This window comes from Triticum aestivum, chromosome 4B (genome assembly GCF_018294505.1).
Source record: "Triticum aestivum cultivar Chinese Spring chromosome 4B, IWGSC CS RefSeq v2.1, whole genome shotgun sequence".
NCBI classification, from domain to species: Eukaryota; Viridiplantae; Streptophyta; class Magnoliopsida; order Poales; family Poaceae; genus Triticum; species Triticum aestivum.
The window spans coordinates 72,247,872-72,261,058 of record NC_057804.1 but is presented as its reverse complement, the minus strand read 5'-3'; the positions used below and the strand labels follow the sequence as shown (position 1 = coordinate 72,261,058).

General features: G+C 45.5%; 1 protein-coding gene across 1 annotated transcript; it reads right to left on the bottom strand.

Moving 5' to 3' along the window:
- Positions 1 to 4,957: 4,957 nt before the first annotated feature.
- LOC123094460 (protein FLOWERING LOCUS T-like) lies at positions 4,958 to 7,007 on the bottom strand. The gene is made up of 4 exons (XM_044516463.1): positions 6,699 to 7,007; positions 6,103 to 6,164; positions 5,876 to 5,916; positions 4,958 to 5,322 (listed from the first exon to the last, which is right to left on the bottom strand). The coding sequence occupies exons 1-4, from the start codon at positions 6,903 to 6,905 to the stop codon at positions 5,093 to 5,095; spliced, it is 540 nt and encodes a 179-aa protein (XP_044372398.1). The 5' UTR covers positions 6,906 to 7,007; the 3' UTR covers positions 4,958 to 5,092.
- Between the last annotated feature and the right edge of the window lie 6,180 nt (positions 7,008 to 13,187).

The window sequence follows — 13,187 nt, the reverse complement described above, 5'->3', positions numbered from 1 at the left end:
GCATTTTTACCTGAACTTTCTCCTCAGGGAGCACTTTCAGAGAAGAGGGTTTGTCCACTCGGTCCATGGAAAACGGAGGGAGACCAGTCGACTGCCCCGGCGTCGACTCGTCTTGGCAGTAGAACCAAGTCGACTGCCACCCTCTGACCGACTCAGGAAGGGTCATGGTTGGGAAAGTACTCTTATTCCTCATCTGGATCCCTAGACCACCGCACATCTGGATAACCTTAGTCCTCTCATCGTCCGGACTCGCCTTTTTCACTGTCTGTGAGCGATAGGTGAATATGTGCTTGAAGAGACCCCAGTGTGGTCGACAACCCAGGAAATTCTCGCACATGGACACAAAGGAAGCAAGATAGGTGATGGAGTTGGGAGTGAAATGGTGGAGTTGCGCCCCAAAAAAATTCAGAAACCCCCGGAAGAAAACACTCGGCGGCAAAGAAAAACCACGGTCTACGTGAGTGGCTAAGAGAACGCACTCACCCTCCTGCGGCTGCGGTTAACACTCGGTCCTTGGAAGCCTCGCTGACCCGTGGGGGATTAGTCCCTCATTGGCCAGGTCATGGAGATCTTTCTCAGTGATGGTCGAGCGGATCCAATCCCCTTGGACCCAACCCTTCGGCAGGCGGGACCTTGACGAAGATCCGCCCCGACTGGACGGTCTCCCCTTCGCTTGCCCCGTCGCCGTCGCATTCTTTGCGCCCTCTAGGGCCGCCGTCTTCTCCTTCACCATTATCGCCGGCGAAGCACGCGAGGAGTGGATAGGCGGAGGCGAGAGCAGGCGCAGTGGGCGGAGGCAAAGAGGGAAGAGAGAAGAATGGGAAGGCACTGTTCAAAAAACCCTCCCCCGGCGCTTTATATAAGGGCACTTCCGAGTGGCTGACGAGTGGGTCCAGGCGATCCTATCACATCCCGAAACAGTCGCACATGCACGCTACGTGGCGAAAAAGGCAGCACGGAAATTGAGGCGTCCACGCCTTATCCCATCCGATTGCCGCGGTCCGCCCCGCTTCGCGCGCTCCCCAAATTTCGGATCCCGCGAAATCCGCTAACAGCAGATCAATCTGTCAGACGATATCTTTCCCGCGATCCGTCGCTCGGAAGTTCACCAAAGTTCAAAAGTTCACTCGACAGAAGACAAGAATGGATCAAGACGACTGAAGTAAAAGTTGACGCCAACGCCGAAAGTAAAATCGCCGATCCAAGATACGACATAATCAAAGCACAAGAAATAAGTCGGAGAAAATCATCAACTCCTTCCTCACTCGAACCTCGATCCATTCGGGGGCTAATGATGATGTTATGTACCTAGGGTAGGGTCATGGACCTATCTAGGATACCATACCCAAGGACATCCTTAGACGAAGCTACCTTCCAGTCGACCAAGAGAGGCTCCACTCGACCAAGAGAGACTCCACTCGACCGGCTAGAAGACACTCGACCATGAAGACTCACTCGACCATCAGAAGTTCAGGATCTACTCTGTATCCAAACGGTCTATAATTAAGTAGTCTTAATGGTCATGATGACACTTTATGTAGAGCGTTACCAGTAACGCCCGACCTTAATGTACTTTAACCCTCTGCTACGTGGGTAGGCGGGGATCCTGGCGTCCTCTATATAAGCCACCCCCTCCACTGGTAGAAGGGTTCGCACCCCTGTAACTCATATACACATAAACCAGTCGACCGCCTCCGGGCTCCGAGACGTAGGGCTTTTACTTCCTCAGAGAAGGGCCTAAACTCGTTAAACACTCGTGTGTACAACTACTCCATAGCTAGGATCTTGCCTCTCCATACCTACCCCCCATTCTACTGTCAGACTTAGAACCACGACACACACTCTCCCCTCTCGTTGCTATGCATCACCTAGATAGATCTTGCGTGATCGTAGGATTTTTTTTGAAATTACCGTGTTCCCCAACATCTTGCCTGCCTGCCATAATCTCCTCCTCTCCCTAGTACTTTTCTTCTTCCTCAGATCTCTCTCCCCAGCTCTCCGGCGCCGTTTTTCTGTTTCTGTTAGGGTTTGGTAGGTGAAGTCTGGTTCTGGTATGCGAGGTAGAATCCCCCCTTTATATAGGGCCATTCTCACCTTTTCTCCTTCTAGGCCAGCGCAGCTGGCCACACCATTGGGCTTGGAAACTTTAAGGCCCAACTCTCCCATATCTCTCCAAGCCCTGAGGTCCATTTTGCTTTTTCCCCACCTCTCCTTCTCATTTTCCCGAGTATTTTCTTTTCTTCGAGCTTCATTAGCAGCCTCTTCCAACATTGAGTTCTCAGGAATCCCCTCTATCTCTAAACTGCTCTGGATTATTTCTACTTCTGTATTCACCTTTTTCTCTTCCCTAAATTTCTACTAAGTAAGCTTTTCCTCTTCTATCTCAATGTCACTTAAGTATTCTGGAAATCTAGTTAGATCCCAGATTTTGGGAGATTTAGGTTTAATTTTTATCAATGTCATTTCCATTTCATTGTTATGATATTTTCCCCAACTAGGGGAGTCAATAGAAGTAAAGTTTTCCTGACAATCAGTCAGAAATTTCCTATTCCGCCTCTCATCAATTCCTTCTTCATTTTTCAGAAACAAACTCTGAACATATTCGTTCAGTTTTTTCTCCATCCTATGATTTATCCACCTAATTCGGCGGTGCATATCAATTTCATGAAAAATTCCTCCAGATTCATGAACATGAGGTATGGGGACGGGTATGGGACGACGGATACCTGACATGGCGACATCCCCGTCAGAATCGTCGCCTGAATCTTCACTAGCCAGCCTCTAGAAGCGGTTGCTGGCTAGTGAAGGGTTCAGGCATCGATTGCGGCGAGGCGTGCCGAACGGCGTGGCGTCGTAGTTGGAGGAGGCGGAGCAAGTCGAGCGGAGTGGCGCGGCATCTGCACCACCACCTAGCTCCACCTTGTCGTCGTGGATCTCGATCGGAGCCATGGCCGATCCTGGGGCAGGAAGGGCCAGGACCCCCCTCGCGAGATCTGAGGGTCAATCCTCTCATGGCTGGGGTGAGGTCCACATTCTCGAAGGAGGTGAACGCCACCCACTTCCTCGCCACGGACCTCACCGGCGAGTCCGCCTGGTCCATTGCCCACTCCTCCCCTTTGTATTGCATGTCAAGTGTTTGATGCGATGAACACCTAGATTTATTGTACTTCCTTTTAGTTTTTGCGTTTGAGAGTATAGCAGATACGTTTATTGTACCACATGCCGAGTGTTTGATGCAATGCAATGCACAGCATTACATTTTCTTGTTTTAGAGTCATGTCATTATCTCTTCACAACATGATATGCGCTCCTTACTCAAATTGAGCACTCCCTTTTTGTATGCATTCTTATTTGATTTATTGTACCACCTTCACTTTAGCTAGTGGTACTTAATATTGGTAGGCCTTCAAAATGCGTGCCAGCGTTATGGTGAAACATTGATTAATTTTTTGTTTCACCAAATTTCTGGCAGTCAATATTTCCATGCTCTACATGAAAACATTCTCTTATTCATCAGTTTCGCAACGGTATATCATATGCTTTATTGCGATGAACGGTTCAAAAGTTCGGTGTGTATCGTTCGAAACAAATTTTAGCGTATTCAAAACCTCTTTCAAAATGAGGTGCATTTGAAAAAAAAATGTTTAACACGAAAAAGTTGCTCCTTTTCACCAGTTTTCAAACGGTATATTATTTACTCAATTCTGATGTATGTTTGAGGAATTATGGACAAAACAACACATGGAACATACGAATTTGAACAAAAGTGTCACAGAAGTTCAAAGTTTGCGCACAGTGCATTTCGAACACTCTATTTTCGTGATGAAGGCAACACACGACCTCACCATTTTTAAATTACATTAATGGGCCTAGTAATCACACAAAAGTTTCTACATGAAAAAAATCCACATTTTTTTATAACTTTCCAACTGTATATCATTTGCCCCATTCCGCGATTTTTTTACAATTTTTTTTCTTCGGAACATATTCTGCCTTTTTCAAAATTCAATTGAAACCTTGAGGGATTGGGAGGAAAGTTCTATACTAGAAAATTTTGAATTTTTATTAGCCTTCCAAATGTTGTATTATTTGCTACATTCTGACTAACCATTGATAAATGAAAGCAAACATCAATATGGTTCAAACTTCTACCTGTTTTCAAATTACTCTTAAATAGTTTCTAATTGGAAAAAAAATCTACATGAAATATGAGTGCATTTGCATAAACTTTCCAGTGCTATATCATTTGCATCACTCTGTTAAACCATTTAGAAATTAGCTAAAAGATACTATTTCACTCATTCGATTTTTTTGCCATTTTTGAAATTCCTCTTAGACCATAGGGAATTTGGGGAAAAATTACATAAAAGATGAACACATTTGCAGCAACTTTCTATGTCAAACCATTAGCATCATTCTGGTAAACGGTTTGAAAATGGGCTTGAAAATACGATTCTGAAAATGAGCTTGCAAAATACGATTCACCTTTTTTTATACAAGAAAAAATGTTTTCAAACTGCTCTTAAACTATGAATATTTCACAAAATGTTCAACATAGGTTTGATTGCCTTGTCTAGAGCATTTCAGGCCCAGTTCTTTTGCCAGAATCTGGGGATTCTCCTAGAATCCGACCCCTACCCAGCTTCTCTCAGAATCTTTGAGCTCCATTTGTTTTACAATCCTATCTAGTTAGGGTCACGAGCAACTGGTCGTATAACTTGGCAGAATGCCGAATGCATACATTGAATCATCTGTATTTCAGCCACACACAACCACATTTTGGTATCTCCCAAGGACTGGAGCCCAACTCTTTTGGGATCAAGCAAACAAGGGCACATTGCAGTATTTAGTGTACTACTAAGTTACTAGCTATATATAATTTTGACTGGACCAGTAGCATGCAATGCCCACACAACAGACAAACAAACACACAGACACACATACACACGCACACATCCAAGCATTTGTTGTGCTTCATGCGTACTTATCTCCCGGTTTCTATCTTTCCTTCAGAGAGGCAAACTCACACCAGAAACAGCTTTATATATATATATATATATATATAGGAGGTAAGGTTGCGCCCAACTATATATTACCTAATGTACCTTCTACCACCACAGCCATTTTCTCTTTGGCAGTTGAAGTACATCCCAGCGACAGGCGATCCGAGATTGTAGATCGCTGCGAAGTCCCTTGTGCAGAAGTTTGCTCTCCACCCTGCTGCATAAGTGGTCTGCCTGACTGACTGCCTAAACAGGATGAAAACGAAACGATGGATTCCCGCAGTTGGACGTGGGCTCTCATAGGGGACTATTTCATTTCCTGTAGCACACAATAAATAAAACAAATTAATGGAAGTACAATGTGACTAGTGCTTTCTGCATGTACGTTTTCATTTATTAACTGGACTAAGCATTTTCATGATAAAAAGTGGCTTCTATGTTGATAAGATGTTTTTAAGCATTTCTATGATAACAACTGGCTCTAATGGAAAAGAGATTTATGGATGCATGAAAATTTTCAGTACCATAAATATCCTTTTGACACTGCTGCCAATAATTATGGCTTTGGCGATAATCGAAGCCTGAAAAAAAATTCTAATAAAACCCACGCTTTATTGAAGCTTTCGTCAAATTAGAATCATGTTCTCTTTCAAAAGCAAGCCTCTAATTTCATACTCTTCGGTCTCAAATTACTTGTCTTAGATTTGTCTGGATATGGATGTAGTTAACACTAAAATGTGTCTAGATATATCTGTATCTGGACAAATGTACCATACAAGCCGTGGCAGTGCAAGGGCTCTGCCGGCTCTGAAACTTAAAACATTAAAACTTTGTAACATTGCAGTTACTGATAGATCAATCAAATCACTTACCAAAACTTGCATCAGTAGTCTCTGGAATGTCTGTTACCAACCTATATATGCATGAGAAAGTCGAAATTGAGTGATTAGTACTATCTTGAGACGATAACATGCACCTCTAATCAACCAGAAAGAGGATGCATATGAGAGGGCATGCATATAAAGCGAACCTGTACGGAGGAAAGGGCCTGTGGATTACCACTCAGCCGCGTGGCGAAAAGTAAGATAGAGGAGCTTACCAATGAAGGTTCTCTCTTTTAGTAGGGTTGCTGGGGCTTGGTGAGTCAGGGTCCACCATCACCTAGAAACAAGATAGATCAATACATGCATGTGAGTTATGTCCTGTTCACCAATTTTAGAAATTAAAAAAAATGATCTCTCCAATATTTTCTTATAGATGCTCTTGATTCTCTTAGTCTGAATACTAATGACTGCAGTTAAATACGGAACTTTATGGGGTTAAAATCGTGAAAATAATTAGCCAGTAAGTTTAACTTAGTTGTGCTTCAAACGCAACACCTTACCAATAGCCAAATAGTACTAAGAAAGAGCTACCCTAAGAGGCCAGTTTGTCCTATCAGCTAGACATACCTCAAGGTTCTAAAGTCAACAAAAGATTATATTCGTTGCTTTTCGTCTAATATTACAAGGCAGAATTAGAGACGCTTTAGGAGAAATGCTGATCTGGGTCAACCAATATATGTAGCCATGAGAAAAGCATATCATCCACTACCTAGGACCAGTCCCTGATTTCAAGTAAGTCGGAAAAACAAAACCACAGGTGAAGAACCAAAGTCATCTAATTGACGTGAGGTTATCAAGCATGCAAACTTACAAGCGTGTACAGATTCCTCATGTCTCGCCCGCCAATATAAACTCTTGGAACGTTGAACACTTGAGATGGCTTGAGCTCAGACCCGTTTGTCAGCTCCTTGTTGTTGAAGAAGATCCTCAATGACGCAGTAGTCATGAAAGGGTCCACAATATCCCCAACGATGTGGCCAACGACCAATGGGTCCCTGGACATATCTATCATCGACATGATTGGGAAGAAAGGGACACCACTGGAGCTTGGTGAGCTAGGATAGGACAGGAGAGCTAAAATGTGGCTTGTTGTTCTGGCTTGATTAGAAGTTGAAGAGAAGGGGGCTATTTATAGAGATGGTTGATCAAGACAACCTGATCAGTAGCCGGACGCCAGATTTCCACAGGAGTTTCGGAATATGCTCTAACTAGGACATACAAGAATATGTTTGAGTGGTGACAATAGGTCATGAAGCTGCTTCTTCATTCTTTAAGGGTTAGTGCGGGCGCATCGATCATTTACTCTCTTTCGTTTGTGAATAAATCTTTTGGCCGCCCTGTCACACATTCTCTAAGTCTAGACCAGTTGGATTAGATATGCATGTAATGCATATTATTGCGCAAAGTTAACTAACTTTTAACCTAGGCCCCATGAAGCATGACACTGCCCGTGCTAGCTGAAATGATGACCAGCTAGGTTAGATGAGAGCGGTGGAGTAGTACATGTTGCCCCTCATGAGGGAAAAGACACCACACTAGGAGGTAGCCTTAATTTTGTCACTCTTAATTTAATTGGTTGTGACATCAGAGACGTGACTACAATTCACAATATGGCAGTCTCTTTTTCAAAATAATGGGGCCACAGCATTCGGTTCGGCACTCTGTGTAAAGTGTCTGCTGAAATTATGCAGATTGTACCACAGAGAATGAGCATGTCAAGGAAATCAACAAAGGATACAACTATGTTGAAATTATGCATCTCCAGCCTCAGCATTAGGTTCGCCCATGCATTTTATAATTGGCTACCAAGTCTCACTAGTCCAGAAATGTGCATTCCTGCATTGATCGTCTTATCTCACCCACATAAATTTGTTTTCTTGCAACTAATTCCTGTAGTAGGAAAGTACAGTATTTCTTTAGTAATCTCTATGACATGGATTTGTTCAATGAAATGAAATTGATTTCAAACCAAATCAAGTAACTTATACCCCAAATCTTAGCGACTTGCTATTTCGTTAGAGGCAGAGATGTCATTTGCTGCCGTGGAGGACAGCTGCTGACATGAGAATGAGCCGTTTGGTCAAGGTGTAGCACTTTTTCGAATTAAATGCATTTTCTAGAAGCAATATATGGGAATAGCGCCTCCTGGCAAAAAGGAAGATTGTAGAAATGTATATGTGAGTGTCACCGGTGGCATGGCGCTGCGAAGGTTCGGCGACGGGCGCGTGTGGACGGATACGTGCAGCATGGTGGAGTTGTCTGGCGTCGTGGTGGCACTGACGGCAGACCAGGTAAGGTCGATGAGTCAGTTACTGCTCTAGAGATGGACCGGTGGAAGATGGCGGCGGCAGCCTCTGAGAGTACGTCGGTCCGGTATGGGACCCAATCTCGGTGTGTGGCTGGGCTGAGGCATCCGGTTTAGATGTTAGGATTTGGTGCGATGTCCGTTTGGTATTAGGCCCGGATATTCGGCACACCTTCATCAATGGGATATGAGTAGCAATAGGTGTTGCCTAGATGATGGCTTCAGGCTAACTGATGTATTACTTTGTATGATCTCTGTGAATAATTAATAAAATGGCTGCATATGCATCGTCCAGATGCAGAGGCCGGGGATCTATCCTCCTTTTCAAAATAAAAATAAAAATATGTGAGTGCCACCCATTTGATTACTTTTATCTTGTTAATCCTCCGAGTCTATTACAAATGATGCTCTAGTCTAGTTTATACTGCAGTGTTGCTGCCTAACGTGAGAAAACTCATAGGATATGTACTGCTGCCGACTCTCTGAAGAAGAAAATGCACTTATCTATACGCGTACACTATAAGCTCAGCTTGATTTCGCATTTACCACTTTGTTCTCTTTTTCAGAGCATGCATGGGTGTTCCTACTATATATACCCTATTTTTTTATAGTTCTATCTATTAGCCCAAGCATATCAAAATATGCTTTTCTAGAACCAACTAACGCGGTTAGGCCCGAATACCAGATAAAGAGTAGCTAACCAGTATGCTATAAGCTTCTTATAAGTATAAACCACTAGTCCATCCATTTGAACATGCTTTGAGAAGTGAAATTATCTCCCACTTTTTAGACCCTTCTCTCTCGCCCCATTCGGCCACACCGGGACGCTCCCTGGCTTCCCTCCTAAAGCCCGGCTTCCGCCCTCCCCTCCTCTGGCCGCCATCAGTGAAGTCGCCGGGCAAAGCACCGGCGGTGGGATCTATATATAAGGCTTAGTTGACAAAAAAAACTAGTAATTCTAATTTACCTTTCGGCAACGCATGGATATCTAGCTAGTAATTCTAGTTTACCTTTTCTTGCAGGCATATTCTAATTTACTTTAGTTGACCAAAAAGAAAAAATCGAACGAAAAGAGGCTTCGCCGGGGCCTACCTTAATTGACCACAGAGGCTTCGCCCTAGGCTTAATTGACCAAAAAGAAAAAATCCATTTGAACAGCTTGGGGTTTGGTGTAAGCGTAACCTGTTATCTTGCTTATGAGATTTGCCTAGTAATAATCATGTGGCATAGTTTGATAATTAGTGTTAGAAGGGGTTAGGGAGAAGATTGAAAAAATATGGTGGATGTTGTATTGAGCCTCACGGGCAAGTATTTATAGGAGCACTGACTTGAAGAGCAAGAAGACTCTTCTAGGGATTAGAGAGAAGATTGGTGTAAATATGTTGATGTTGTATTGAGCCTCACGGACGAGTATATATAGGAGTACATATTTGAAGGGTAAGAAGGCTCTCCTAGAGATAAGGTAGGAGACGAATTACAAATTCTAGACCACCAGATACATGTAACTCAAATATATCTCTAACAGTTAGGATATAAAATAAAAGAATCAAAAAATGTACTCTCCCATTGAAAGACATACGTACATACGGGGGATCTCCCGGTCCAAAACCAGAGGTGCCGCCACTGCCCCTCCCTTCGACCCCCTCCCTCCCGATCCCCTCCCTTCTAGTCTGATCTAGGCCTTTGAGCCCACCACCCATCTCCTCGCCACCGCTGAAGCTCCATGGGGCAAAGCCTAGGTGGGAGATGATGGAGGCAGCATGGTCTTCCTCCGCCGCGGGATGCAGTTGCAGTGGAGATCCGCACGGGTGTCCTAAACATGCGCGTCATCCAGCATCAGCGGGGCAGTGGTGAGGGCCCCTCCGACGTCGATGGCTCACCCACGCGGGCCGACGGTTTCGGGCGATGGTGCGGCTCTGGTCGTGAGGTTTCCCGATAGCACACGTCACTCATGGGTGTGTTGGATGACGGAGGAGGCCGATATGGTGGTCCAGCCAGGGATGGGCGCAAATATGCCAGCGTCAACGGCGACGCCAGCGGGCGTCCTTACCTCGTTGCAGGCGCTGTGGGGTGATTCACGTTCCTTGTATGGCCCGAGGGAAATCCCAGATTCGGGCTTCCAGATAGGATGATGGCGAAGTCCCTGCATCGTCACCCCCATGGGTGCATCATCTTTGGGGTTGTACATCGGCTAGAGGGACAAGTATTTGGCATGGTGGTTGGGCGCAAGTCTACGTATGATGTGCGTGTTGTGACCAAGGTGGAGCGGCGTGCCATCTACAGTATCGACGACAGTGAGTCTTGGCGACAGGGTGCAGCGGGGTCTCGGTGCTGGATACTGTTCGACGGGCGCGCGCAGGAGGCTGACGATGTCCTGCATCGTGGTGATGTCGACGGCATATGGGTTTTGGCAAGATTAGTGCATTGATTGCTATTGAAGATTGGACTGTGGAAGAAGGTGGTGACAGGTTCTACAGCGTGCGCATGCGGTGACGGATTCTCACGTCGCTCTAGCATTGAACTGGTGTGCCGACCCAGGGCGCCGCCAGCACCGCTTCCCGGTGCATGCGGTTGCTCCGCGTTCAAACAACAACCCGTCCATTTGCCTACGTACCTTAAACATGTGCGGATGCCGAGAAGCCTATTTCGGCACCATCGGTCTGTTAGTCTGTCGCCCACCATTAACCACCTCGTCGGTTCCCTGCCATCCGCCCGCTATTTAAACTCCAGGCCCGACTCGTAGCCACATACAACATCCTCTGCTCACTTCTGCTCTCGGCACCATACCCACCATGGCCCCCTTGAGATCCAAAGTTGCCTGGTACATCGTCTTGTCCGATTAGAAGTAGGAGATCGCCGCCATTGTAGCAGACTGAGGCCAGCAGTATGGACGCCCCAACGGACGAGGCGGCTGATGATAACCCACAAGTATAAGGGATCAATTGTTGCCTTCTCGATAAATAAGAGCGTCAAACCCAACGAGGAGCTAAAAGTAGAAATAATATTCCCTTTAAGTTCTATCAACCATCGATACAACTCTATGCACACTTAACGTTCACTTCACCTAGAACAAGTATAAAACTAGAAGTACTTTGTAGATGTAAAGGGATGCGCTTGAAGATAATAAAGAACACGTAAATAAAAGTTAGGGGATGCTTAGATAAAGAAACAATTAAGTTAGTTTTAGTAGAGAGATTTTGTAACACAAAGAGAAAGATTTGTCGCTAGACAATCGATAACTAGACCAGTAATCATTATTGCAATTTTATATGAGGGAGAGGCATGAGCTAATATATTTTTTGTACGTGGATCATATGCACTTACAATTGAAACTCTAGCAAGCATCCGCAACTATCAAAGATTATTAAGGTAAAACGCAACCATATCATTAAGTAAAAAGTCCTTTTTACTCCCATACGCAGTAACCCCCTTATTCAGGTATAAGTTTATGTCACTCTCGCCACCCATTATAAGCGAATTATGAACGTATTGCAACACCCTACAGCGGGAATCGCACACAATTGCGCTACACGGAGGGAACCATAGGACAGCACCAACATAAAACATACAACTCAAACCAATCACGGTCATCAATCAAACCATAGGACAAAACGAATCTACTCAAACATCATAGGATGGCAACACATCATTGGATAATAATATGTAGCATTAAGCACCATATTTAAGTAGGGATTACAACGGGTAGAAGAGGTGTTACATTGCTGCATAGAGGGGGGAGAGTTGGCGTTGACGGCGGTGAAGTTGTTGGTGTAGATCGCCGTCATGATGGTTGCCCAAACGGCGTTACGTCACCACCGGGGAAGATGGGGAGAGAGCTCCCTCCTTCTTCTTGCTTGGCCTCCCCCTTAGATGGGAGGAGGGTTTCCTATCTGGTCCTTGATCTCCATGGCTTCCTGAGGGCAGGAGCCCCTCCGAGATTGGATCTCTTTCTCCGTTCTCTTTTGTTTCACATTCTTACTTTTTGATCGAAAATCGTTTCTCATATCCCCGAAGATCCATAACTTCTTTCGGGCTGAAATTTTAACACGATTTTTTCTGATATTATAGTTCTTACGGTGAAAGAAGGGGTCCAACCAACTTACGAGGTGCCCACAAGCCACCTGTGCGCGCCCTACCCCCTGGCCGCGCCCAGGTGCCTCGTGGCCACCTCGGGCACCGTCTTGTGTTGATTCTTCTTCCCAAAAATCACATATATTCCAAAAAAAAAACTCTGTAAAGTTTTATCAAGTTTGGACTTCGTTTGATATGGATATTATGCGAAACAAAAAACATGCAACAAACATGAACTAGCACTGGACACTGGATCAATATGTTAGTCCTAAAAATAATATAAAAGATTGGTAAAAGTATATGGAAGTTGTAGGATATTGGCATGAAAAAATAAAAAGTTATATACACGACGGAGATGACGAGCCGGCACCCCCCCCCCCCCCCCCCCCCCCCCCCCCGTCCTCGTGGCCAAGGTTGACATTACCGTGGGCGAGGCTCGTGCTCACCACATCGAGATAGTGTTGGAAGAGCGGCGGGCTGCGCTCCCGCAGGCAAATGCCGACCACGAGTACAACCTCTGCCTCCTAGACGAGCACTGGCTCGTGGAGGAGCAACTCACAACTGGCACGGCCATCGCACTGGACGTGGTTGTGCCTGAGCAGGAGGCGCTGCTCAACTCCTATCGCACAGCCAACGACATCCACCATGACTGCTGGCGGTACCGCCTCCATCAGGAGGAGTTACAAGCCTCCTTGCAGAAGATCGACGAGGCGTCGGATGAAGTGTGCGACAAGAGCGAGGACGAGGACGAGGTCGCCAGCTCTGCCACGGCTGCACCCTGCCGTCACAACCACAGCCGGCACGTCCGTGGGTGTCGCCGTCAACGAGGAAGCTTAAGAGTGGAGCATGGAAGGTCACCAACGCTCGGGTCCCAGGAAGGCAGCCACTCCGCTCCAGCTGAAGCCAAGCTTGGCAAGCTCACAT

Bases quoted from the DNA above. Each gene is read 5' to 3' on its own strand.
- LOC123094460 (XM_044516463.1), bottom strand. From the start codon at position 6,905: ATGTCGATGATAGATATGTCCAGGGACCCATTGGTCGTTGGCCACATC. The intron at 5,917-6,102 runs GTAAGCTCCTCT...ATGCATATATAG, and splicing joins AAAAGAGAGAACCTTCATTG to GTTGGTAACAGACATTCCAG. The intron at 5,323-5,875 runs GTAAGTGATTTG...TGTGTGCTACAG, and splicing joins GACTACTGATGCAAGTTTTG to GAAATGAAATAGTCCCCTAT.